Source organism: Hypanus sabinus, chromosome 19, assembly GCF_030144855.1.
Source record: "Hypanus sabinus isolate sHypSab1 chromosome 19, sHypSab1.hap1, whole genome shotgun sequence".
NCBI lineage: Eukaryota > Metazoa > Chordata > Chondrichthyes > Myliobatiformes > Dasyatidae > Hypanus > Hypanus sabinus.
The window spans coordinates 69688112-69715931 of NC_082724.1; the positions used below are offsets into that span (position 1 = coordinate 69688112).

Below are 27820 nucleotides of genomic sequence, written 5' to 3' on the forward strand. Positions count from 1 at the left end.
ATGTGGTGCAACAGATGCAATCTATTACAACAACTTTGTTCCTGCATGAGAAGATTCCAGTTGAATGAATGGTTATTACAATGAAGTGTAGGGGTAGTAAAATGCTCTCAGAGGATTCTTAGGCATCTGAGCGGACTGGTGAGAGTGTGCCTGAAGGAAATATTTTCTTTGTGTACTGGGGCCAGAGAGAACCTCTAGAGCTACAGACACACATTCTTGACAGGGGTTTGCATGAAGGTGTCTGTAAAAACAGGAGTGTATTCTACAAATACCTGCGCTTTGGGGAAATCTGCTATGCTTTCTTCTGTGGACTGAAAAAGAGTGGATGGTTTCTTTCTTTTGAGTGCTTCCCTAATGTAGCAGGGAGCTTCAAACTGGGGTGGCAAAGATCCACAGCAACAGCGTGGTGTAATCCTGAAGAAAGCAAATTGAAAATATCCATGGAGAGAACAGTTGAGACAAACATAGGAGGTCATGAGTCTCATTAGGGACAAAAACGCTGCTTGAGTGTTAAATTTTTAAACACCATGGTTTCAGGAGAAGCATACTAAGTAAAAATTCAGTGAGAAAATAATTTTTTTTTCTCTGACCAGTGAAGTTGTAAATTTCACGAGAAACAAATCTTGTGTTTTGTGTAACTGCTTGGGGAAGTTTTATGCCCAAAAATGAGACCGGGCAGAAAGTCATGATATGTATCATAGTAAATAGTATCAAAGTAAAGTAGAAGTATTGTGACGCCCAGAATTATGCACATAACAGTCTGCTCCTGGTTCAGCAAATTTTCAACAGTAATAGGTTATTTATTTCAGAATTGTTCAAATGAATTTTTAATCCTGTATGTCCAGTTATGAACCATCTTGATCATTTTTCTTGTTTAAAATCTGATTTATGTCAGTCAAACTGTTAAGGTATGAAGAAATTGATATTCTTAAAGATTTTTGATGTATACTAATCTGTTTAGAAAGTGATCAGTTTACAAAGTCCATGAATGAATTATGTTTTTAATAAATTTAAAATGACAAAAACTTAATCATAAAATCACATCTTCTTCAAAACTACTTTGTACTAAAGTATGAGTAACACTTGAAAAGAATTGTTATAAACCCTTGCATTTCTTTCTGACAGCTACAGCTCATTCAAAAATAATTTAGAGAACTTTAATGGTGTAAGAGTTAACCAGTAAGTTCAACGCACAATAAATTTCCCCCCTATTTTGACCTCTGACCTCTGGGTTTTCTGTTTTATAAATTAAGTTGAGGGGTAGGAAATGTGTACTTAATACATTATGTAAAAAACATATGTACTAAAATATTGAAAATTTTAGTGCAAACATGAAAGTGGTATACTGTTCTGAACTGAGGCGTTGCAGTTTTGTGGTCTTGCTGCTTTTTATCATTGTAATCGGAAAAAACATGAGGATATTTGTAATGAATTTTTTGTTTGTTTCTCCCCCCAAGCCTTACTTTTGTCTATGTCATCGAGTCCATCAGGCTCCAGTGTATGCCATGTATAGAATGCAATACCATGATCCAGTTATTTTATTATCATTCTCAAATCCAGAATTTCTAATGGTAAAAGAGATGAAAAGCAGGCACCATGGGGACACCACAACCTGAAGTATTTTTGACAAATTGCTTACCATCCTCTCTTGGAAATACTTACAACTGAGTTAATCCTATTTGCATGAATTTGGCTTGTATCCCTGTAAACCTTTCCTATCCATGAACCTGTCCAAATTTCTTTTAAACATTGTAATTGTATCTGTCTCTACCACTTCCTGTGGGAGCTCATTCTATAAACCCATCACCATCTGTTTGGAAAAGCGTAACCCTCAGGTCCCATGTAAATATTTCCCCTCTTCCCTTACACCTTTGTCCTCTGGTATGGTAATCAGAACTGCATACAATATTCCATGTACGGTCTCAACACTGTTCTATACAATTGTAACAAAATAATTTTTCTGTTGTAGGCAATGCCCAATTCAGCAAGCATGCCAAATGCTTTCTACGCTACCCTGTCTCCTTGTGTTTACCTCATTGACTCTTTTCTACATTACTCCACAGGGTCCTGTTTGTGTCAAAATAAATAACAAAAACAATTCATTGTGCATTGTGTGCATTTTGACATAGACAAAAGAAAAATAACCATATCAACACTGGCACAATATAGTATGTATTCATCCAATATTAGCTTTAAAGCATCTAGTTGTCATGGATTAAAGACCTTTTTGTTAAAAGCTACTGTCATATTTGATATTTTAGTGCAACTCTGAAAGGTGGCTACATTATTAGAGTGTCTTATTTCAGGTGGCATATTATGTTAAAACACTTGTCTCTATGCTGAGGTAGATGTAAGCAAAACAAATGTCACTTTTAAGATTTTTCCTGCTGTTTCAGCCAATGTCATATATGGGACTTCCTATGTATAAGCTAGTTTCCTTGAGCCTCTAAAATCTGGTTAGTTTTCCAAAAAAAAACTAATTATCCTAAAGTAAATTGAGATTGGCTAAGTCTCTGATTGGGCTGTGTGTTAACGCAAACTAATTGTCTATATGCTGACAAATAATTAATGGTATTCTATTACTCTAGAACAGAGCATAGACCTAGAAGTAAGTGAAAGTGTACTGATCTATTGAAAAGTACCCAGCAACTGAAGTTGGTGATAAACATATTTAACCTGTCTCACCAGGTGTAAATAAATTGTATTGATATTTACTATAAAGCTACTGACTTCCAAAGCTACTTGTATTACACCTCTTTACTTCTTGAATTTTGTAAGAATGATGTCCCTTTCTCTCAAATTTTCCATCTCTACCATATCTGCTCTCAAGATGATATCGGGAATTCATTGGGTAGGGGAACAGGAGCTTCTGTGGGAGAGAACTAGAGTCCTGAATGGTATGTTGTCTCCCTGGTGCCATGGTCAGGGAATCTCGGATTGAGCTCATAGCATTCTTAAAGGGGAGAGTGAGTAGCTAGAAGTATTGGCCTATGTTGGTACCAATGACCGAGGCAGGAAGAGTGATGAAGTCCTGCAAAGTGAGTTCAGGGAGTTAGGTGCTAGGTTAAAGTTAGGATCTAGGGTTGTGATCTCAAGATTGCTACCCATACAGCATGTGGCCAGAAATAGGAAGATAATGCAGTTTAACACATGGCTCAGGAAATGGTACAGGAAGAAGCACTTCAGATTCTTGGATCATTGGGCTCTCTTCCTGGGAAGATCAGAATCAAGTTTATTATCACTGGCATGTGACGTGAAATTTGTTAACTTAACAACAGCAGTTTAATGCAATACATAATCTAGCAGATAATCTGTACATAATCAAGCTTGCAGCATGAACTGGACCAGCTGGGAAAATGGGTTGAATAATGGCAGTTGGAACTTAATGCAGACAAGTGTGAGCTTTTGCAATTTTTGAGGACAAACCAGAGAAGGACTTGTACAGTAAATGGCAGTGTACTGTGGAGTGTGGTAGGACAGAGGGATCTGAGAGATCCATAATTATTTGAAAGATTTGAAGTGGTGTCGCAGGTAGATGGGGTAATAAAGAGAGCTCTTGGCACATTGGCAATCATAAATCATTGAACTGAGTACAGGAGTTGAGACGTTATAATAAAGTGGTATAAGACACTGGTGAGGCCTAATTTGAAGGAAGTGCTGGTCACCTACCTACAGGAAAGATAACATTAAGACTGAAAAAGAGAAGAGAAAATGTTGATGTGACTTGAGGACCTGAATTATAGGGAAAGGTTAAAAAGTTTAAGACCTTATTCCCTGGAATGTAGGAGACTGAGCAGGAGATTTGATAGAAATAAACAAAATTCTGAGGTGTACAAATAGGGGAAATGCTAGCAGGCTTTTTCCACTGAGGTTTGGTAAGATTAGAACTGGACATAACTTAAGGGTAAAAATTGAAATATTAAAGGAGAACCAGAGGAGAGACACCTTCACACAGAGGGTGGTGAGAATGTGGAATGAGCTGCCAGTGGAAGTGGTGGATGTGGTTCAATTTCAGTGTTTAAGAGAAATTTGGATAAGTAATTATCTAAGTATGGAAGGTTACGGTCCAGGTGTGGGTTGTTGGGGCTAGACAGAATTACAGTTTGGTATGGATTAGATAGGCCGAAGGCCCTGTTTCTATGATGTGCTTTATGGGGCCTTCAACTCTAGGACATCTGAAATGTCTTCCTTTTTTTCAGGAAATGCAGTTTCCCCTCCACTGTGAGTAATGGAGACCTCCCTTGCATCTCTGCTCTTTCTTGGACTTTCATTCTTACCACATCTCCAAAAGCTCTTCTCGACTTTGCCTTTTACCCTACCAGCTTCCACATCAGGCACATTATCCTTTGACATTTCTGCCAGTTGTAACGAGATCCCACTGCCAACTATTCTGCTTCTCAACTAACCCGACTGTCAAGGAACTGTACAAGATGATCAGCACCCTTGAGACTACACACCTGGAGTCTGCCTTTATCATCACCAGTGTCTTTAATAGAGCGTCGCTGACTAAAGTCTCTCTGAAGTTTTGCCAATACATCCAGGTGAGCACACGGGGAAATAGCATAAACGACCACTACTACTCTCCCTTCTGTAATGCTTACAAAGCACTCCTTCAACCCCCATTTGGAAAATCGGATCACTCCTCCATCTTGCTGCTGCCCAAAGTACAGGCAGAAGCTGAAACAAGAGATGGCCATAGTTAAAACTGTCCACTGTTGGTCTGATGACATCAACTGGAATGTCTTCCATGATGAGGATATCTCCGAGTTCACGGATGAAGTCACGAGTTTCATCCAGAAGTGTGATTAGGATGTTGACCCACAGAAATTGATCTGGGTCTATCCAAACCAGAAACCCTGGATCAACAGTTCCGTGCGAGCAGCATTTGCCACGCAACACAAAGCTTATGTTGCCGGTAATCAGCAGGAGCTCAAGAAATGCAGTTACGATCAGCACAAGGTCATCAAGGCAGCGAAACGACAATACAGAGACAAGATCCAGACGCATCTTTCCACCAACAACACACGCAGTTTATGGCAAGGTCTGCACACTATCGCAGACTTCAAAGCTGAACGCAGTGGAGTTTCCAGTGTTGCTGCCTCTCTCCCAGACAAGCTAAATCTTTTTTACGCTCGATTTGATGTGGCCAACACTGAGCCTCGGAGGAGACCTACAGCTGATGCGACTTGCAGCTCGGTCATCTCTGAGGCCAAAGTACTCAGGTGTTTCCAACAAGTGGGCAGTCGCAAGCCCTCAGGACCGGACAGCATCCCAGGACGGGTATGCAGGATGTGTGCGGCACAACTGGCTGATGTGTTTACAGGTATTTTTAATCTCTCCCTCTCCCAGTGTAGAGTGCCCTCCTGCTTCAAAACACCCACCATTCTTCCTGTACCTAAAAAGACCAAGGTAACATGTCTGAATGACTGGCGTCCTGTTGCACTCACCTCATTAATAAGCAAATGCTTTGAGAGGAGGCTGGTCAAGGATTACATCTGCAGCAAGCTGCTACCCACACTGGACCCCCTACAATTTGCCTACCCACACAACCAATGGACAGATGACGCAATAGCCACAGCTTTACACACTGTCCTTACACATCTGGAGAAGGATGCTTATGTGAGAATGCTGTTCTTCAACTACAGTTCAGCATTCAACACCATAATTTCCTCCAGGCTCGACAAGAAGCTCGGAGACCTCGGTCTTCACCCTGCCTTGTGTAGCTGGATCCTGGACTTCCTGTCAGATCACTGGCAGGTGTTAAGAGTGGGCTCCCTCATTTCTGCCCGTCTGACCCTCAACACAGGTGCCCCTCAGAATGTGTACTAAGTTCCCTCCTTTACTCTCTGTAAACCCTTGACTGTGTTGCCATCCACAGCTCCCATCTGCTATTTAAATTTGGTGACGATACTACACTGATTGGCCTAATGTTAAATAATGATGAGGCAGCCGACAGAGAAGAAGTCATCACCCTGACACAGTGGTGTCAAGAAAACAACCTCTCCCTCAATGTCGCAAAAACAAAGGAGCTGGTTGTGGACTACAGGAGGAATGGAGACAGGCTCACCCCTATTGACATCAATGGATCTGGGGTTGAGAGGGTGAACAGCTTTAAGTTCCTCAACGTAAGCATCACTGAGGATCTCATGTAGTATGTGCATACCGGCTGTGTGGTGAAAAAGACACAACAGCACCTCTTTCACCTTAGACGGTTGAAGAGTTTGGTATGGACCCCTCATCCTAAGAACTTTCTACAGAGCATCCTGACTGGCTGCATCACTGACTGGTATGAGAACTGTATTTCCCTCAATGGCAGGACTCTGCAGAGAGTGGTGCGGACAGCCCAGCACATCTGTAGATGTGAAGTTCCCACTATTCAGGACCTTTACAAAGACAGATGTGTACAAAAGGGCCCAAAGGATCACCGGGGACCCAAGTCACCCCGACCACAAACTGTTCCAGCTGCTAGCATCCGGGAAATGGTACCGCAGCATAAAAGCCAGGATCAGCAGGCTCCGTGACAGCTTCTTCCACCAGACCATCAGAATGCTTAACTAATGCTGACACAACTGTGTTTCTGTTATATTGACTATCCTGTTGTACATACTATTTCTTATAAATTACACATTTAGATGGAAAGATAACATAAAGATTTTTACTCATGTATATGAAGGATGTACGTAATAAAGTCAATTCAATTCTCCCTAGCTGCTTCTGTCTTCTGCAGGGCCACTCCCTCCATGAGTCCCTGGGGCTTTCATCTTTCCTATTGCAACCCCTCTGATCCCTGGTACTTTCTCCTACAACTGCAAGGGGTGTGACACATCCTCTCTCACCACCATCCAGTTATCTAAACAGTCTTACTTCCAGGTGAGGCATAGATTCATGTGCACCTCTTACTACATTCAGTGCTCCAAATGTAGCCTGCTCTTGATCTTGATCTCAGTGAGAACAAGTGCAAACTAGGCAACTAGTCACAGAAAGCCTGTGTTCAGTCCACCTGAGCTCCCAGTTGCATGTCATTTCAACTGCTTTGCCATTCTCACATCTACTCTGCTGTCAGGGTGAGGCCCAACACAAACTATAACAACAAATCTATTCTGCCAGGGTAGTTTGCAAACAAATGGCATGAACCTTGAATTTTCCATTTTCAGTTAACACTCATCTCTTTTTTTGCACCTGCACCCCCTCTTTGCTTTCGGTCCTGCTGCGACTCCCCCACCCCCACTATTTTATCCTCTTTCCTAAGAAACCCCTCCAGACCCCATCATTGATTTTCATGCCTCTTTCCCTCCCGATTCCATCACATTACCACCCACACATTCAACCAACAGTTCTTTCTCGCATTTACCCCCCTCTCCACCCTCATGGTTCCAGTTCCATCTGCCTTTCAGCTTTTCCATTGTGGTTCCTGTTATCAGTTATCAGATTCCAGCGCTGGCAGCCAGGCTTTGTTTTCCTGCTTATTATCTAGCGGCAGCTATCTCCACCTTCACCATCACTTCCTAGCTTCTGACTTGATTTTCCTCATTTTTGTTTTTGGTCTGTTTCTATGTATCATCTACTTGCCCATGTCTCCTAAATAGAAATGCTTGAGAGTAGTTTTGATAGTTATTTAAAATTATGAAGCTTGTAGACAGACAAAGAGAGAGAAACTATTCCTAATGGCAAAGTTATCATGAACTAGGGGAAGTGAAATGAAGGTGTTTGGCAAAATAACCATAATGAGGAGGTGGTAGAAAGTTAAACAGCATGTGTGTTGGGTTGGCAAATGCACAGTCAAGATAGTGCTGAAGGCAGACTTAGCTATGGCAGTGCTTTGGGAAGAAGGTTAGAGGGCAGAATGAGCTGTACTGCTCTCCCTGAGAGCTGGTATTGACATGATGGTCATAATTATTTTATGAATCTGTAAAGTGAATGAACCATCATCCTGCAGTTCATTTAAAAGGAAATAAGGTGCTAAGAATTCTTGAAACGGTATGGTGAATGAGAGCAAAATTACAAAAGATAGTTCATGAAGGCAAACGTGGTGGAATCATAAACATAAGAGATTCTGGCAGATGTTGGAAATTTTGAGCAATACAAACAAAATACTGAAGAAACTGGATCTCAGCCTGATCAGCCCTTGTTTATTCCCCATCGTAGATGCTGGTTGACTTGCTGAGTTCTTCCAGCATTTTGTGATGGAATACTTTGTTTAAACTTACATTGATATATGGTGGGAAATTTGTCTTTTGTCAAAAGTGGTTTGTTTGCAAATAGTACTCATCCTTCCACATTTAGCTCCACTACAAAATTATTTGATAATGCAGTTGATTGAAACTGAATTCTTCCCATTTTCCTCAGTGCAAGCTGCCTCATAGCTTCAGCACCCAAGGTTCAATGCTAATCTCTGATTCTGACTGTGTATGCAGTTTGAAAGTTCTCCATCTCCCTGTGCACTGTAGTTTTGTCCCAGTTCCCAAAGACATGCAGGTTGGTTGGCTGATGTAAATTGAGCCCTGAACCCAACATATAAATATAATTGCAAAGAAAGCTTGACAATGCCTGTATTTATTCAGTAGTCTGTGGAAATTGTGTGTCAGCAAAAACCTTGGCAAATGTCAAGAAATGTGTGGTAGAAAGTGTGCTGACTGGTTGGATTACGGCCTGATTTGGGAACACCAATGCTTTTGAGTGGAAAGTCCTACAAAATTTCAGGATTTGGCCCAGTACATAACAGGTAAAACTCTCCCAACCATTGAACACATTTACTTGAAACATTGCCATAGAAAAACAGCATCCGTCATCAAAGATTCTCACCATTCAGGCCATGCTCTTTCCTCACTGCTGCAATCAGGTAGAAGGTACATATGCCTCAGGACTTGCACCATCAGGTTCAAAAACAGTTGCTATCCCTCAATCATTAGACTCTTGAACAAAAGGGATAACTGCACTCATTCTGCTTCTGGTGTTCCCACAAACATTGATCTCACTTTAAGGACTCTTTATCTTGTTATTTCATGTTCTCATTTTTATTGCTATTTATTTATATTTTCATTTGCACTGTTTGTGTTCATTCATCCTGTTTATAGTTACTGTTCTATAAATTGGCTAAGTTTGCCCACAGAAGAAGAATCTCAGGGTTGTTTGTAGTGACATGTATGTACTTTGATAATAAATTTTACTTTGAATTTTCAACTACAGGTGGGTGGCTGGTAGGAACCATGACACCTGAGGAAGAATAGGTTATAGTCATTAAGTGCGGGAATAGGATTGCTTTATAGATTTGATGGGCTGAATGACCTCTAAAATGTCTTCAGGAAGAATGAGGATCAATAGTTTTAAGTTTCAGAAAATATTAGAGTTCATGTTTCACTTTGAACTGACATTTTGCAGTTAGACGCTAAAATGGAATCCCTTGTGGTTTCTGGACCAAGATGATAAATAAGACCATAAGATACAGGAGCAGAATCAGGCCATTTTCCCATTGAGTCGGCTGTGCCCTTTCATCATGGCTGATCCAATTTTCCTCTCAGCCCCAATATCCTGCCTTCTCTCTGTATTCCTTCATGCCCTGATCAATCAAGAATCTATCAACCCTCTCCTTAAACATACATAAAGACTTGGCCCCCACAGCTGCCTGTGGTAAAGAATTCCACAGATTCACCACTCTTTGGCTAAATAAATTCCTCTTCATCTCCATTCTAAAAGGACACCCCTCTATCTGTGATTGTGTCCTCTGGTCTTAGACTCACCCACCATAGGAAACATCCTCTCCACATCTTCTCTATCAAGGCCTTTCACCATTCAATAGGTTTCAATGAGGTCACCCCTCATTCTTCTGAATTCTAGTGAATGCAGACCCAGAGGCATCAAATACTCTTCTTATGACAAGCCATTCAATCCTGGAATCATTTTTGTGAGCCTTCTTTAAAACCTCTCCAGTTTCAGCACATCCTTTCTCAGTTAAGGGACCCAAACTGCTCACAATAATCCCAAGTGAGGCCTCACCAGTGCCAGATAAGGTCTTAGTATTACACATCCTTGCTTTAATATCCTAGTCCTCTCGAAATAAATGCCAGCATTGCATTTGGCTTCCTCACCACAGACTCAAACTGCAAATTAACCTTTAGGGAATCCTGCACAAGGACTCCCAAGTCCCTTTGCGCCCAGTTTCTTTTTTGTATTTTCTCTCCTTTTAGAAATTTTCATTTTTTCTAACAAAGTGCGTGGGGAACATTCACTTCCCGACACTGTGTTCCATCTGTCATTTCCTTCTGTAGCTTCTCTACTTCCTCAAGACTATCTGCCCTCCACCTATCTTCATATCACCTGCAAACTTTGCAACAAAGCCATCAACTCTATCATGCAAATCATTGACATATAATGTAAAAAGAATTGGTCCCAATACAGACCTCTGCGGATCACCACTAGCCACTGGCAGCCAACCAGAAAAGGCTCCCTTTATTCCCACTCTCTGCCTCCTGCCAATCAGCCAATACTTTTTCCATGTTCAATCTTTCCTGAAATACCATGGGCTCATAGCTCGTTAAGCAGCCTCATGTGTGGCACTTTGTCAAAGGCCCTCTGAAAATCCAAGTGACAACATTAACTGATTCTCCTTTGTCTATGCTGCTTGTTTCTTCAAGGATTTCCAACAGATTTGTCAAGCAAGATGATGGACAAAATAGTTTGTTTTTGATTAATAGTTTTTGAACTTCATAATTGGAAGTTAAATATTGGATGTATTTTGTATGCATAGGTTTGGCCACTTAGCATGCCATGTTAACCATATATAACCATATAACAATTACAGCACAGAAATAGGCCATCTCAGCCCTTCTAGTCCGTGCCGAACGCTTACTCTCAACTAGTCCCACTGACCTGCACTCAGCCCATAACCCTCCATTCCTTTCCTGTCCATATACCTATCCAATTTTACTTTAAATTACAATATCGAACCTGCCTCTATCGCTTCTACTGGAAGCTCGTTCCACACAGTTACCACTCTCTGAGTAAAGAAGTTGCCCCTTTTGTTACCCCTAAACTTTTGCCCCCTAACTCTCAACTCATGTCCTCTTGTTTGAATCTCCCCTACTCTCAATGGAAAAAGCCTATCAATGTCAACTCTATTGATCCCCCTCATAATTTTAAATACCTCTATCAAGTTCCCCCTCAACCTTCTACGCTCCAAAGAATAAAGACCTAACTTGTTCAATCTTTCCCTGTAACTTAGGTGCTGAAACCCAGGTAACATTCTAGTAAATCTCCTCTGTACTCTCTCTATTTTGTTGACATCTTTCCTATAATTCGGTGATCAGAACTGTACACAATACTCCAAATTTGGCCTTAACAATGCCTTGTACAATTTTAACATTACATCCCAACTCCTATACTCGATGCTCTGATTTATAAAGGCTAGCATACCAAAAGCTTTCTTCACCACCCTATCCCCATGAGATTCCACCTTCAGGGAATTGTGCACCGTTTTTCCTAGATCACTCTGTTCCACTGCATTCTTCATTGCCCTGCCATTTACCATGTATGTCCTATTTGGATTATTCCTACTAAAATGTGGTACCTCACACTTATCAGCATTAAACTCCATTCTAACTGGCCTAAACCTCTCTGCAACCTTTGAAAATCTACTCCATTATCCACAATGCCACCTATCTTAGTATCATCTGCATACTTACTAATCCAATTTACCACCCTATCATCCAGATCATTAATGTATATCACAACATTGGACCCCATACAGATCCCTGAGGCACACCACTAGTCACCGGCCTCCAACCTGACAAACAGTTATCCACCACCACTCTGGCATCTCCCATCCAACTACTGTTGACTCAATTTTACTACTTCAATAATAACACTTAAAGATTGAACCTTCCTAACTAACCTTTCATGCGGAACCTTGTCAAAGGCCTTACTGAAGTCCATATAGTCAACATCCACTGCTGTACCCTCATCAACTTTCCTAGTGACCTTTTCAAAAAATTCAATAAGATTTGTCAAACATGACCTTCCACGCACAAATACATGTTGACTGTTCCTAATCAGACCCTGTCTATCCTGATAATTACATATACCATCTCTAAGAATACTTTCCATTAATTTACCCACCACTGATGTCAAACTTGCAGGCCTATAATTGCTAGTTTTACTCTTAGAACCCATTTTAAACAGTGGAACAACATGAGTAATACGCCAATCTTCTGGCACCATCCCTATTTCTAATGACATTTGAAATATTTATGTTTGAGCCCCTGCTATTTTTACACTAACTTCCCTCAAGGTCCTAGGGAAATCCTGTTAGGACCCGGAGATTTATCCACTTTATATTCCTTAAAAGCGCCAGCACTTCCTCCTTTTTAATCATCATAGTTTCCATAACTTCCCTACTTGTTTCCTTTACCTTAAACAATTCAATATCCTTCTCCTTAGTGAATACTGAAGAAAAGAAATTGTTCAAAATCTCCCCCATCTCTTTTGGCTTCACACATAACTGTCCACTCTGATTCTCTAAGGGATCGATTTTATCCCTCACTATCCTTTTGCTATTAATATAGCTGTAGAAACCCTTTGGATTTACTTTCACCTTACTTGCCAAAGCAACCTCGTATCTTCTTTTAGCTTTTCTTAATTTCTTTCTTAAGATTCTTTTTACATTCTTTATATTCCTCAAGCACCTCACATGCTGCCTACATTAACTGTAGATCGCTCTCTTTTTCTGAACCAAGTTTCCAATATCCCTTGAAAACCATGGCTCTCTCAAATTAACCTTTCCTTTCAACCTAACAGGAACATAAAGATTCTGTACCCTCAAAATTTCTCCTTTAAATGACCTCCATTTCGCTATTACATCCTTCGCATAAAACAAATTGTCCCAATCCACTCTTTCTAAACCCTTTCGCATCTCATCAAAGTTAGCCTTTCTCCAATCAAAAATCTCAACCCTGGGTCCAGACTTATCCTTCTCCATAATTATATTGAAACTAATGGCATTGTGATCACTGGACCCGAAGTGCTCCCCAACACATACTTCCGTCACCTGACCTATCTCATTCCCTAACAGGAGATCCAACACTGCCCCTTTTCTAGTCAGTACTGTGTTGCTGCAAAAAAACTATCCTGCACATATTTTACAAACTCCAAACCATCCATCCCTTTTACAGTATGAGCTTCCCAGTCTATGTGTCGAAAATTAAAATCTCCCACAATTACAACCCTATGGTCTACAAATATCTGCTATCTCCTTACAAATTTGCTGCTCCAGTTCTCGCTCCCCATTTGGTGGTCTATAATACACCCCTATAAGTGTTACTACACTTTTCCCATTCCTCAATTCCACCCAAATAGTCTCCCTAGATGAGCCCTCTAATCTATCCTGTCAGAGCCCCGCTGTAATATTTTCTCCAACAAGCAATGCAACCTCCCCCTCTTGCCCCTCCAATTCTATCACACCTGAAGCAATGAAATCCAGGAATATTTAGTTGCCAGTCACACCCCTCTTGCAACCATGTTTCACTAATAGCTACAACATCATAGTTCCAGGTATCAATCCATGCTCTAAGCTCATCCACCTTTCTTACAATGCTCCTAGCATTAAAATAAATGCAATTAAGATAATCTCCACCTCTTCCTCTCTGTTTATCTGTAACAGTGCAAACAACTTTACTATCTTCTTTTTCTTCCTTCTCCCATACATCTTTTCCTACACTCTGGTTCCCCTCCCCCCTTGTTTCTAATTTAAATCCACTGGAGCCTCTCTAGCAAACCTAACTGCATGAATATTTGTCCCCCTCCAGTTCAGATGTAACAGGTCCCACCTTCCCTGAAAATCTGCCCAATTATTTATAAATCTGAAGCCCTCCCTCCTGCACCATGTCTTAAGCCACGTGTTGATCTGCGCAATCTTACTATTTCTAAACCCACCTGCACGTGGCACTGGTTGCAATCCTGAGATTGCTATCCTGGAGGTCCTGTTATTTAACTTGGCACCTAGCTCCCTAAACTCACCTTTCAGAACCTCCTCACTCTTCGGACCTTACATGGACCATGACATCCAGCTGCTCACCCTCCCTCTTGAGAATACGGAGAACACGATCCGAGATATCGTGGACCCTGGCACCAGGGATGCAACAGACCACCCGGGATTCTCGATCTCTTCCACAGAACCTCCTATCTGTCCCTCTGACTATCGAATCCCCTATCACTACTGCTCTCCTCTTTTCCCCCCTACCCTTCTGAGCTGAGGGTCCAGTCTCGGTGCCAGAGACGCAACCACTGGTAGGTCCCTGGTAGGTCGTCCCCACCAACAGTATCCAAAACGGTATACTTATTGATGGGAATGGCCACAGGTGTGCTCTGCTCTTCCTGTCTATTCCCCTTCCCTCTCCTGACAGTTACCCAGCTACCTGTCCTGACTCTTAGGGGTGACTATCTCCCTGTAACTCCTGTTTTTGACAGCGTCTGCCTTCCGAATGATCTGAAGTTCATCCACCTCCAGCTCCATTTCCCTAACACGGTTTGTCAGGAGCTGCAGCTGGATGCACCTTTCACAGGTGTAGTCATCAGGGACAATTGTGCTCACCCTGACTTCCCACATCCTGCAAACAGAGCACTCAACTGCCCTAACTGCTGCCTCCATTCCCTACTCCTAAGCTAATTAGATTAATTAAAGGAGTTTACCCAGCCTTACCTCACTTGGAGTTAAGCTCGTCCTCAGCCTCTGCTCGCTTTTTAAATTCTCCCGCTGATCTCAGAGGCCGACTTTCACGCGCTTGTGCAGTCATGCCCTGTTGAAACCTCACCTCTGCCTCTCCTTGCCGAAGCCTGATTGAGCTAAAGCCGTCCCGCTCTCCCTCAGCCCACTCTAATGATGGCCGCTGTGTATGGCAGTCTTTTTTATAAACCTTTGGCGCGCTAGATCACGTGCCATTGCAGTCCAGCCTCTTTTCCCCGAACAATTTAAAATAAAACATTGGTAATTTTGTTGGTAATTTTTGTAATTAGAGCAATGGGCATGTGACCAAAATAAGTAATTTGGTAGATGTCTGAGAACAGGTAGATGAACAAAAATATATGGTTTGCAGATATTCAGCCCAAAATTATTCTCCTAAGTCAAGCAAGTAAATGCTTATTTTCAGGCTTTCTGAATGAGTTTGTAATTTTATTGCTAATACAAACTAAAACAGTACATGCACTGGAAACCAGTGCCACTTGCTTTCGATTGCTTTTAAGATGATAAAAATATTGTTTCTCAATATTGGACAATTAAACATCTGCCCAGAATCTTCCACCATTGGCTTAATACATATTTAAAATGACATACTGGGTCAGATTTCATATAGTTACTTTAATCATCTTTCTAAGTTCAAATGAGTAATTCATAGCACTGTTCAATTTAACTGTTCTCCTCAGATATTTTAATAGATACCTTCACCATCTATTCAAACGAAAGTGTGTGATGTAATTGTTCTCTTTTCATTATTCCCACACCCATTCTTGAGTTCAAGGACAAGTTAGTTTTACTCCACTTCTGTGGATTTTGAGGCTAATGTAGAAACATAGAAAATCTACAGTACCTAACATGTACTTACTTTAGAAATTACCCAGGGTTATGCAAAGCCCTCTATTTTTCTAAGCTCCATGTACCTATCCAGAAGTCTCTCAAAAGACCCTACTGTATTTGCCTCCACCACCATTGCCAGCAGCCCTATTCCATGCACTCACCACCCTCTGCATTAAAAAAAACCTACCCCTGACCTACCCCTATCTCCTCTGTACCTACTTCCAAGCACTTTAAAACTGTGCCCACTCATGTTAGCCATTTCAGCCCTGGGAAAAAGTTTCTGACTATCCACATGATCAATGTCTCTCATCATCTTAAACACCTCTATCAGGTCACCTCTAATCCTCGGTCGCTCCAAGGAGAGAAGGCCGAGTTCACCCAACCTATTCTCATAAGGCATTCTCCTCAATCCAGGCTACATCCTGCACCCTTTCTATAGTTTCCACCTCCTTCCTGTAGTGAGGTGACCAGAACTGAGCACATTATTCCAAGTGGGGTCTGACCAGGGTCCTATATAGCTGTATCATTACCTCTTGGCTCTTCAACTCAATCCCACAGTTCATGAAGGCCAATGCACCATATCCCTTCTTAACCACAGAGTCAACCTGCACAGCAGCTTTGAATGTCCTATGGACTCAGACCCCAAGATCCCTCTGATCCTCCACAGTGCTATCATATATATGACCTACCAAAGTAAACCACCTCACACTTGCCTAGGTTGAAATCCATCTGCCACTTCTCAGCCCAGTTTTGCATCCTATCAATGTCCCGCTGTAACCTCTGACAGCCCTCCACACTCTCCAACCTTTGTGTCATCAGCATATTTACTAACCCATCCCTCCACTTCCACATCCAGGTCATTTATAAAAATCACAAAGAGGAGGGGTCCCAGAACAGATCCCTGAGGCACACCATTGGTCACTGACATCCATGCAGAATATGACCCATCTACATCCACACTTTCCCTTCTGTGGGTAAGCCAATTTGGGATCCACAAAGCAAGGTCCCCTTGGATCCCATGCCTTCTTACTTTCTCAATAAGCCTTGTATGGTGTACCTTATCAAATGCCTTGCTGAAATCCGTATACACTACATTTACTGCTCTATCTTCATCAATGTGTTCAGTCACATCCTCAAAAAATTCAATCAGACTCGTAAGGCACGACCTGCCTTTGACAAAGCCATGCTGACTATGCCTAATCATATTATGTCACACAAAATATTCATAAATCTTGCCTCTCAGGTCCTTTTTCATCAACTTACCAACCACTGAAGTAAGTTTCACTGGTCTATAATTTCCCGGGCTAACACCCTTTCTTGAATAAAGAAAACATTCGCAACCCTTCAATCCTCTGGAACCTCTCCTGTCCCCATTGATGATGCAGAGATCATCGCCAGAGGCTCAGCAATCTGCTCCTTTGCCTTCCACAGTATCTGGGGTACATCTCATCCCGTCCCGGCAACTTACCCAACTTGATGCTTTCCAAAAGCTCCAGCACATCCTCTTTCTTAATATCTATATGCTCAAGCTTTTCAATCCGCTGTAAGTCATCGCTACAATGGCCAAGATCCTTTTCTGTAGTGAATACTGAAGCAAAGTATTCATAAAGTTCCTCTGCTATCTCCTCCGATTTCATATATGCTTTCCCACTGTCACACTTGATTGGTCCTATTCTTGCACGTCTTATCCTCTTGCTCTTCACATACTTGTATAATGCTTTGTGGTTTTCTTTAATCCTGCCTGCCAAGGCCTTCTTATGGCCCCTTTTGGCTCTCCTAATTTCACTCTTAAGCTCCTTCCTGATAGCCTTATAATCATCTTGATCTCTAACATTACTAGTTTTTTGAACCTTGCGTAAGCATTTCTTCTTGACTAGATTTACAACAACCTTTCTACACCACAGCTCCTGTCCCTACCATCCTTTTCCTGCCTCATTGGAACGTACCTATGCAAAACACCATGCAAATAGCCCCTGCACATTTGCCACACTTCTGCTATACATTTTCCTGACACCATCTGTTCACAATTTATGCTTCCAAGTCCCTGCCTGATAGCTTCATATTTCCCCTTACTCCAATTAAATGGATTCCTAACTTGTCAGTTCCTATCCCTCTCCAATGCTATGGTAAAGGAGATAGAATTGTGATCACTATCTCCAAAATGCTCTCCCTCTAAGAGACCAGGTTCATTTCCCAATACCAGATCAAGTACAGCCTCTCCTCTTGTAGGCTTATCTATGTATTGTGTCGGGAAACCTTCTATAACACACCTAACAAACTCCACCCCAACGCTAATCAATATTTGAGAAATTAAAATCTCCCATCATGACAACCCTGTTCTTATTACACCTTTCCAGAATCTGTCTCCCTGTCTGCTCCTCAATGTCCCTGTTACTATTGGGTAGTCTATAAAAATACACCCAGCAGAGTTATTGACCCTTTCCTGTTTCTAACTTCCACCCACAGAGACTCAATAGACAATCCCTCCATGACTTCCTCTTTTTCTGCAGCCATGACACTATCTCTCATCAGCAGTACCATGTCCCCACCAGTTTTGCCTCCCTCCCTATCCTTTCTGAAACATCTAAAGCCTGGCACTTGAAGTAACCATTCCTGCCCCAGAGCCATCCAAGTCTCTGTAATGACCACAACATCACAGCTCCAAGTACTGATCCATGCTCTGAGCTTATCCACTTTGTTCATGATACTTCTTGCATTAAAATAAACACATTTCAAACCATCAGTCTGAGCGTATCCCTTCTCTGTCACCTGCCTATCCTTCCTATCGCACTGTCTCTAAGCTTGCTCTATTTGTGAGCCAAACGTCCCTTCGTCTATCTCTTCAGTTTAGTTCCCACCCCCAAGCGATTCTAGTTTAAACTCTCCCCAATAGCCTTAGCAAACCTCCCTGCCAGGATATTGGTCCCCCTCAGATTTAAGTGCAACCTGCCCTTTTTGTACAGGTCATGCCTGCCCCAAAAGAGGTACCAATGATCCAGAAATCTGAGTCCCTGCCCCCTGCTCCAATCCCTCAGCCACGTATTTGTCCTCCACCTCACTCTATTCCTCTACTTCCTGTCGCATGGCACAGCCAGTAATCCTGAGATTACTACCTTTGAGGTCCTGCTTCTCAACTTCCTTCTTAACTCCCTGTAGTTTGTTTTCAGGACCTCTTCCCTTTTCCTATCTATGTTATTGGTACCAATGAAGCTGTTGTGTTCTTTGCTATTGTGGGGAGAAGGTGCTTGACCAGGTGGGTAATGAATAGATTTGGAGGGGCTAACTTCTTTCCACTGTTTGTTGAAGGTGTCATTGTGCTTCTGGGAAATGAATTTGTGACGACCGTTCTGAATGTTGCTCCAACGTATTCAGTGGTCTGTATGCCAGTGATTCTTGTGAGTTCAATGGAGGTGTCCCTCTTTTGTATGGTGGCTTTGAAAATATACTTAAATCTTTTTCCATTGTGAACCTGATAATATCTTGTTGTTTGAGGATTCTGATGATGAGCATGCAACCAAAGTGATCTGCATGTCAAAGCCAAATGACTATAATTTGTGCCTCATTTTGGTCTGTGAGAGGACGTTATATTGTTGCCATTTCACCTGCTGTGAATCAGTGTCACCCAAGGTTTCACCATTTTGAAGTATCTAAATGACATTTGAATAAATGCACATTTAGAACTGAAGCTGCAAGTTATTGTTGACTGATCCTCAAGCATGCAAGTGCTTTGGCCTTGTATTTAACGAACACAAAACCAAAGGATTCTATCAATCTGATTCCTTCCCACTCCTAGTATACAGCATCAGTCTCCAACAGCAAAGGTCTGCAATGACCTTTACTATTTCCATATTGTTTTCCTAGAAAATGTACACCATTTCCCAGATCTTGTGAGCCACCTCTTAATGAAGGCAAACGTAGTGAAATTCACCATTGTCATCAGTGTCACAATAAAAGCTTTGGCTGTCTGAGTAAAAGAATGTTTGACGATCAAGACCTCAAATCCAAAACAAAGTTCTACTGGGCAGTATTGATCCCACTTCATTGATATACTTCTAAAGCATGGACTGCTAACATCAGGCACCTCGAAGTACTGGAGAGCTACCAGCAACATCGTCAGTTAAATACCAAGATATAGCTTTAATTTTGGAGTAAATATTTTTACTATTGCTTAGTTGTTAACATTTGCTCTATCTAATACATGTGCCATTTCCTTATTACATAAGATGTGAATTAAATTGACAGAGTTCATACTAAGGTGGCTATCTATTCACCATTTCAAATTAATTGTATATGTATACTAAATTCACCAGTTCCCTTCCATCCTACCTCTTCTTTGACTGACATACTATACCCACTTGCTTCATCCTGTCCCTTTTTCAAAGTCTACCAATTGTCGTTTGCATTGCATTTTCTTCACTGTCCCTTTCTTCACCTATTTCCATTTGCCTTGGTGGAAGTACAGTATTACTTTACAAAGAGCTGAAGTACTAAGATTCTCAAAGGCAATATACATACATAGTCATTTTTTCTCTTCCTGGCATGTATTCTGTCAATGTTTGTCTCAAAATGGTTATGACTTTTTTGAAATTTTAGCATGTTTACTATACATTTTATTTGTTAAAATAAAATTGTTGAAGGAATATGAATGGGTCTTCCATCTTTGCGAGGAAAATGCTTACTTTGTTGATGATATATAGTGATAGCTATGAGAAAATATGCAATACATTAGTAAATAAAGATATTACAGTTGGATACAAAGGCATATGTATGTAATCATACCCTCTTGTTCCTTGCGGACAAAATTATCCATTTGAGTGTCACATTGAAAATGTCATACTTAGCTATAATATTTCAAGAAATAGGCTTAATAATAACAAAAAGATCTTGAGAATTAAAATCAGTAACATCAATATGAGTATTTAATCCTACAGAACTTCATCTCAGATGTTGGATTGTTAACTCAATCTTCCTTTTTTGAGAAAGTGATTATCTGTTATAGTTGTCAATGATGGAATGATTTAGATATGTCAGTCATTGGATTTTAAAGAGGAAATGATTGATGAGTGTGTTATAAGAAGAAAGGTTCTTTCATGAAGGGGTTGAGAAGAAAATTGGATCAGCCATGATGAAACGGCGGAGATGACGCAATGGGCCAAATGGCCTAATTCTGCTCCTACATCTTATGGTATAATGAATACTGCTTTTTATGCAAGTGTTTAAGCTTTTCAATTAGATTTACTCAGATATTCTAAAGAAACCCTAAAGATAAAGTTTTTTAAACATGTTGACTTCACAATATTATCATTCACTTATTGCGGATGAATGCTGTATTGTATAGTCAAGTATTTGAGAACAGTTGTACATGGATAAAAATGAGCAAGGGGCTGGCATAGGTAAAACTGCAAGAGAGGTGTGATATTGGATATTTAGAGTGGAAGACTATCTTTGGTTAATGTGTAGGTTGGTGGTTGACTTGGACATAATTATTCCCCTGCAACAATTGTTCTCTCCACCTATTTCAATGATTTTGACTTGGTTTTTTATATTTATGAGCAACCTTGCTATTTATTTACTTGACCATCAATCTTTCCTTAATCAGTAATGTTCATGTTATATTCAAGATTACTTTGATAATTTGAGTATCACTGGTATAATAATTACAAATAAGAACTAGAATATATGTCATTGACTTTTTTTTGGAACACTTCTCCTGGTTCAGTATTAGTTGCATTGTGCATAGATCTACTGTAAGATGAGATCAGAAGTTGCAAAGTTAAGTTCTGAGAGTAGGTAATACTGTTTCTTCATGAATCTTGAAATCTAGTGGCATTGCACATTTAATATTTATCTGATGATGTCCCATCTAATAAAGATGAATGTCTTTTTCCTGAAATAAAAAAAAATAATGCTGGAAATACTCAGCGGGTCAGGGAACATCTGTAGAGAGGGAAGAAGAGTTTTTTTCAGGTTATAAAGGGAAGAGATTAGAACATGCCTATGGAATTTCATCACATTGTAGATGGGTCAGAAATGATGTGGATTGATTCATTAAATTTACATGGTGGTTGGATAAAAGATGATGAGAATGAAAGTTATCTTGTTTCTGGGAAGAAGGAGAAGGGATGAGAGCATAAATTTCATAAATATAAAGGACATGATCTTGAGCACTGGTAACTTTTTCATTTAACTCTTAATTGAATTTTTGCCAAATGCTTAATTTGAAAAATTACTTGAAAATAAGAGTTAAATGATTGCACTTGTATTCACTTGTCATGATTTTTGAGACAATTTGAAGTAATTAGACAATGGAGAAATTAAACAATAAGAATTATACATTTTTGCTTAAGTAGCTTATATGTAGTAGAAAAAGTAGCTTCATACTATGTTTTGGAAGTTGTTAGTGCATAATATAGATTATAATTAGTAATTAATTCAATGATCTGATTTTCAAATTGGTGTTCCAGCCAATTCAGGTGCTTCTTGGGTTTCAACAACTGGTATAGTATCCTGTTCACCAAAAACAAAGTTTCGAAGACGAGGAAAACAGGCATAGATATATGTATTTAAAGGGCCTCGCAGCTTATTTTTCTCAAGCCGAATATAGGTCAGATGGTTTGGATTCATTATGTCGGTTGTAGGACACATCAAGGTAACATTAAGCGCTGTAAAGTAAAAGAAAGACATTATTAGCAATCAAATGAACATTGTGTGACATTTATAGATATTACTGTACTTTAAAGGAAGATTGCAGTGGGTTCACTATCATCATGGAATGGATCAGAGTCTCCTCCAATTACAAAACATTGGATTGAACAGTTGGTGATCCATATTCATGGAAAAAAATCACAAATTTAATCTCTCATATGGTTTAGTAGTTCAAGTGCTAATTTTGGTGCCATATCTTCCTTAATTTCTCAAGATTAGATAAGGAAACGTCAAGTTGGCATTTTATAAATTTTAAAGTCATAAAGTTATTCACAGAAACAGACCCTTTGACTGAACTCGTCCACACCAACCAAGGTGCCTACTTGTGCTAGTCCCATTTGCTTGTGTTTGGCCCCCATTTCTTTAAACCCTTCCTATTCATATACCTGTCCAAATGTCTTTTTAAGCATTATAATTGTACTCAGCTCTACCACTTTCTCTGGAACTTACTCCTTATACCTACTACCATCTGTGTGAAAAAAAAATCATATCTCACTTAAATCTTTCCCCTCTTATCGTAAACCAATGACCTCTAAACACAAGAAATTCTGCAGATGCTCTAACTCCAAATCAACATGCACAAAATGTGCCAGGAGCTTAGCAGGTCAGACAGCATCCACGGAAATGAATAAACAGTCCATGTTCAGGTCAAGACCTTTCTTCAGGACTGGAAAGGAAGGGCGAAGATGCCAAAATTAAAAGATGGGGGGAGGGGAAAGAGGATAGCTGGAAAGTGATAGGTGAAGCCAGGTGGGTGGGAGAGAAAGGAATCTGATAGGAGAGGAGGACCATAGGAGAAAGAGAAGGAGGAGGGGACCCAGGGGGAGCTGATCGGTAGGTGAGAAAAGGTAAGAGGTCAGAGTGGGGAATAGAAGAAGAGGGGAGAGGGTATTTTCTTTTACCAAAAGGAGAAATTGATATTGATGCCATCAGGTTGATGGCTACACGGTGTAACTCCTCAACCCTGACCGTGGCCTCATTGTGGCACAAGAGGAAGCCGTGGGCTAACATGTCGGAACGGGAATGGAAATCGGAATTAAAATGCTTGGTCACCAGGAAGTTCTGCTTTTGCTGAATGGGGCAGAGATGCTCGATGAAGTAGTCCCCAAATTTACCAGTAGCAGAGGCTGCATCGGGAGCACCAGATACAATAGAAGACCCCAGCAGATTGGCAGGTGACGTTTTGCCTCACCTGGAACGACTGTCAGGCCCCTAAATGGAGGTGAGGAAGGAGGTATATGAGCAGGTGTAGCACTTTGACATCCTGCAGAAGTAAGTGCCGAGATGGAAATTAATGTGGAGGAATGAATGGACAAGGGAATCATGAAGGGGACAATCCCTGTGGAAAGCAAAGAGTGGGGACAAATATACATATGTAATTGGTGGTAGGATCTCTTTGGAGACGTGTTGGATATGGAGGCTCATGGAATGGTAGCTGATGACAAAAGAAACACTATTACTGTTAAGCCTGCGAGAAGATGGGGTGAGCACAGTTGTCCAGGAAATGGAAGAGATATAGGTGAGGGCAACATCAATGGTGGAGTAAGGGAATCTCTGTTCTTTGAAGAAGGCTATGACTATTCACCTTCATTATACTATTCATGATTTTATAAACCACCTTTACTCCAGGAGAAATATTCCAGCCTATCTAGTCTATCCTTGTAACTCATACACTCCAGTCCTAGCAATATCCTCCTCTGCAACCTCTCTGGATTACTCAAGTCATTACAAATAGCATGGCAACCTGAAATGCACGTAATCCAAGTCCATTCTCTCCAACATCATGTATAGTTGTAACATGATGTCCCAACTCCTATACTGAATGCTTAACCAATGAAAGCAAACATGGCATACACCTTCTTTACAGCCCATCTATTTGTATTGTCACTTTCAGTGAACTATTTACTCATACTCCTTGACTTATCTGTTCTGCAATACTACCCAGGGCTCCTTGTTGTGGTTCAGTGCATCTCTTTGCACTTGTCTAAATTAAACACCAACTGCCATTCTTTTGCCCACTTTCCCAGTTGATCTCAAATCTGTTATTGCAGAACTATTTTCACTGTTCAATCTACCACTAATTTTGTTGTCATTCACAACCTTACTAATCATGCACCATTTTCTCATCCAAATTATTGATATAAATGGAAACCAGCAGTGGACCCACCACTGATTCCTGTGGTTCCTGTGATTCCACTAGTTACAGGTCTCCAGTCTGAAAAATAACCCTCCAGTACCACCATATATCTCCTACTAAAAAGCCATTTTTGTCTCTAGCTCACCTTAATCCCATGTGATCGAGTCTTCTGGACCAGTCTATCAAGTGGATCTTTGTCAAAGGCCTTGCTAAAGTCCATGTAGTCAATCTTTACTGCCCTGTCCATGTCAACCCTCTTGATAACCTCTTCAGGCAACTTGGTACAATTTCCTTGCGGGCCATACAAAGCCATGCTGACTCCAGTTACTTTCCCACTACTGATGTTTAGCTCACTTTATTCAAAGTTCATTGAAAAAAAACATTTTCCTCCCAGCCGACAATAATTACTGAACCAAAATGTATCCTGAGTAACTAAAATATAAAAACTTTTGAGTGAAGTATTGATTTCACTTCTCTTAATCACTATAACCGAATAAAGTTCCCATTCAACAAGCTTCATCAACTCATTACAAATTCATCTCTCTCATGCTTAGGTCAGAATAGCTGCAATTTTAAGCTGACATTCCAAATCATTTGTGCTTCTCACATTTCCTTTTGACATAGAAGTAGGCCACTTAGCCCGTCGAGTCTTTGCCAGGTCCCAGACAAATCCCATCAATCCCATCCTACATTTATATTCAAACTTGGTCGCTGGAGCTGCAAAGCATTGGCATTAACTGTTGGTGCTAATTTTAAATTTCTTTGCTACTTATGTGAAGATGAAGTAGTATAAATATTCTACCCTTGACATCTGAATAATAATAATATTTTAACAAAATTTGATGATTTTTCCGAGGTCAATTATAGTTTCAATCATGATTTGCCATTAAAAAGTACATTATACTTCACCACTATCAGCTCAGACTTCATACAGTGCTTATTAATTTTGCACAAACTTTTCAAAAACATTCCCATTTACTGATGTTAAGCTAGTTAGCTTGTAGTTTTATCACATGTTCTTCATGTACTAGGATGTGCTATTTGCCATCATACAGTTTTCTGACACTTGTGTATCTTAAGAAGATTGAAAACTCATCCCCAGTTCTTGAGCATTTTAAATACATCCCATTTCGGTCAGTTTTTCCTGGCATCTTCTCCGATTTAATTTTCTTCTTATAAATGCCCCACAACCTTGCTCTTTGTAACACAAAACCAGACAAGGAGGCACAATCTGCTTCTGTTACATTAACCCACTTGGTCTCCATCTATGTGCTTTGTTATGCACATTCCTCCCATGAACATTTTTATAGCTGACAAATGATTTGCATTGCCTCTTTCCCAGTGGGATTAACTGCCTCAGACCTGAATGTTACATTTATTTCTCTTTGTACAGAAGCTGTCTGACATGCTGTCCTGTTTCTGGTATTTTCTGCTTTTTATCTCTCACCCTCCAACATCATCCCTCTTCTTTGCCACATCCTTTTTGAATAAGTGTCAACATTCTCTTCTTGGTAATGAATGATGTAAAGTATTATGTCAGTATTCAGGATGTATCTCTTGTTTGTCTACAATGCCTTTTCCTTTCTTAGCCACCCTTTAGTTGATGCCACCAAATTGTAATCCTAAAGGAATATTTGTATTTGCGGCTTGGTTGGGATGAGAGTTGAAATTTTGTCACTGAATCTAAATGAAGGTTATTTATCAAAGGAAAAAAAGTAGTCAAGAGTTGATGCAAAAACTGGGGCATTATGTGGATGGACCTTATAGAATGTAACAGGAATGTTGTAAATATGCAGCAGATCATTCAGAATTTTTCAGATTAGTTTTCTTTAAATATATCCTATCTGAAAAATTCATTGTTTCTTTATCCACAGATCCATACTGTCTGCTGAGTATTTACATCACTGCTCCAAAGAATAATTATACCACTATGATTAAAAAAAATATTTCAGGGCAGCACGATAGCACAGTGGTTGGCACACTTTACAGTACAGGCAACCCGAGTTATATTCCCACCGCTGCCTGTAAGGAGTTTGTACGTTCTCCCCGTGACTGCATAGGTTGCTTCTGGATGCTCTGGTTTCCTCCCACAGTCAGAAGACATACCAGTTGGTAAATTAATTGGTCATTGTAAATTATCCCATTAGTAAGCTAGGATTAAATCAGGTGATTGCTGGGTGGCATGGCTCAAAGGGCCAGAAGGGCCTGTTCCATGCAACATTTCAATGAAAATTCCAACATTTGCTATATATTGTTTTTATAAAACACGTTCTTTCTTGAACTTAATTCACTTTGGTGAGTCGTTTTCAGGTTAGCACCACCTCAGTATGAACATGCATCTAATAGAATTACTTAAAAAATCATTACACTTGGTTAGTAAGAATGTAACATAATAGTATGCATACTTGTAAAGTCATTATTGTTCAGATACAGGTGTTCTAGATTTCTTGAAACGTAGAAAGTTTTAGTCAGTTGGTTGTGACCTAGATTCAGTTCCATTAGTTTTGAGAGGTTGAACACGCCATATGGAACTTGTTTAAGCTTATTGCGTGCCATCCTTAATGAAATGAGATTTGGAGTTTTTCTGAAGTAATTTGCTGGGATGGACGATATAGAGTTGTTTTCAACTGAAAGTTGTAGTAGAGAAGCTGGAAGGTCTCCAGGCATGGATTTGAGTTTGTTACTGCGCAGGTTTAACTGTAGGAGACTCTTCATTTTCCCAAGCTGATTTCCCTTGACTGCACCATCAGGGAGTCGGTTATTACCAAGATCCAAAATTGTAACATTTATCAATGATCGTATAGTTTCAGCAGGTAGTTTAGTAATTTTGTTGAAACCCAAAGAAAGTCTTTCAAGACTGTTAGGTAGTGGAGCTGGGATTTCTTCAAGTTTGTTGTATGCTAGGTTAAGAGTAATCAGATGTTTGAGTTTGCCAAAAACACCTTTGGCGATCTTGGAAGACTTCAATTTATTGCGACTTAAATTAATTTCTTGAAGCAATGTTGCATTAACAAAAGCATTTTCTGGAACACTTTCTATTTCATTGAACTGAAGGAAAAGATATCTCACATGCGGTGGAATATTGGGAATATTTGTGAGTTTTCGATTATCACAGTACATAGCCAAAGGAAATGATGGTACACACCGACATTCAGGAGCACACTCTCTGGGAAATGATCTATATAGTTCAAAATCTATGGGTGTACGAATGCTTCGTTGATGTTGTTGTGAAGACAGATAATTGGCATCTTGACAAAGAATATTTACACCGAAGAGAAGTATGAAAATTGTCAGCCTTGTGATGAAGGCCATTCTTATGGTGACAGTTTTGTCTCTATTGAAATTAAAATGAAGGCAAGAGAATGGAGAATAAATAACAAAGGAGCAATTAGTTGATATAACAAAATAAGCAGTGA

At 40.3% G+C, this 27820-nt stretch overlaps 2 protein-coding genes across 5 annotated transcripts in view; one reads left to right on the forward strand and one right to left on the reverse strand.

Annotated features, from left to right (window-relative positions):
• cenpp (centromere protein P) overlaps positions 1-27820 on the forward strand; it is a 401228-nt gene that overhangs the window by 165194 nt on the left and 208214 nt on the right. The gene's annotated exons all lie outside the window — the stretch shown is intronic.
• On the reverse strand, positions 19671-27716 carry omd (osteomodulin). Its single transcript, XM_059944902.1, has 2 exons — positions 26810-27716; positions 19671-22224 (listed from the first exon to the last, which is right to left on the reverse strand). Exons 1-2 carry the CDS (start codon positions 27714-27716, stop codon positions 22010-22012), a joined length of 1122 nt encoding a protein of 373 aa, XP_059800885.1. The 3' UTR covers positions 19671-22009.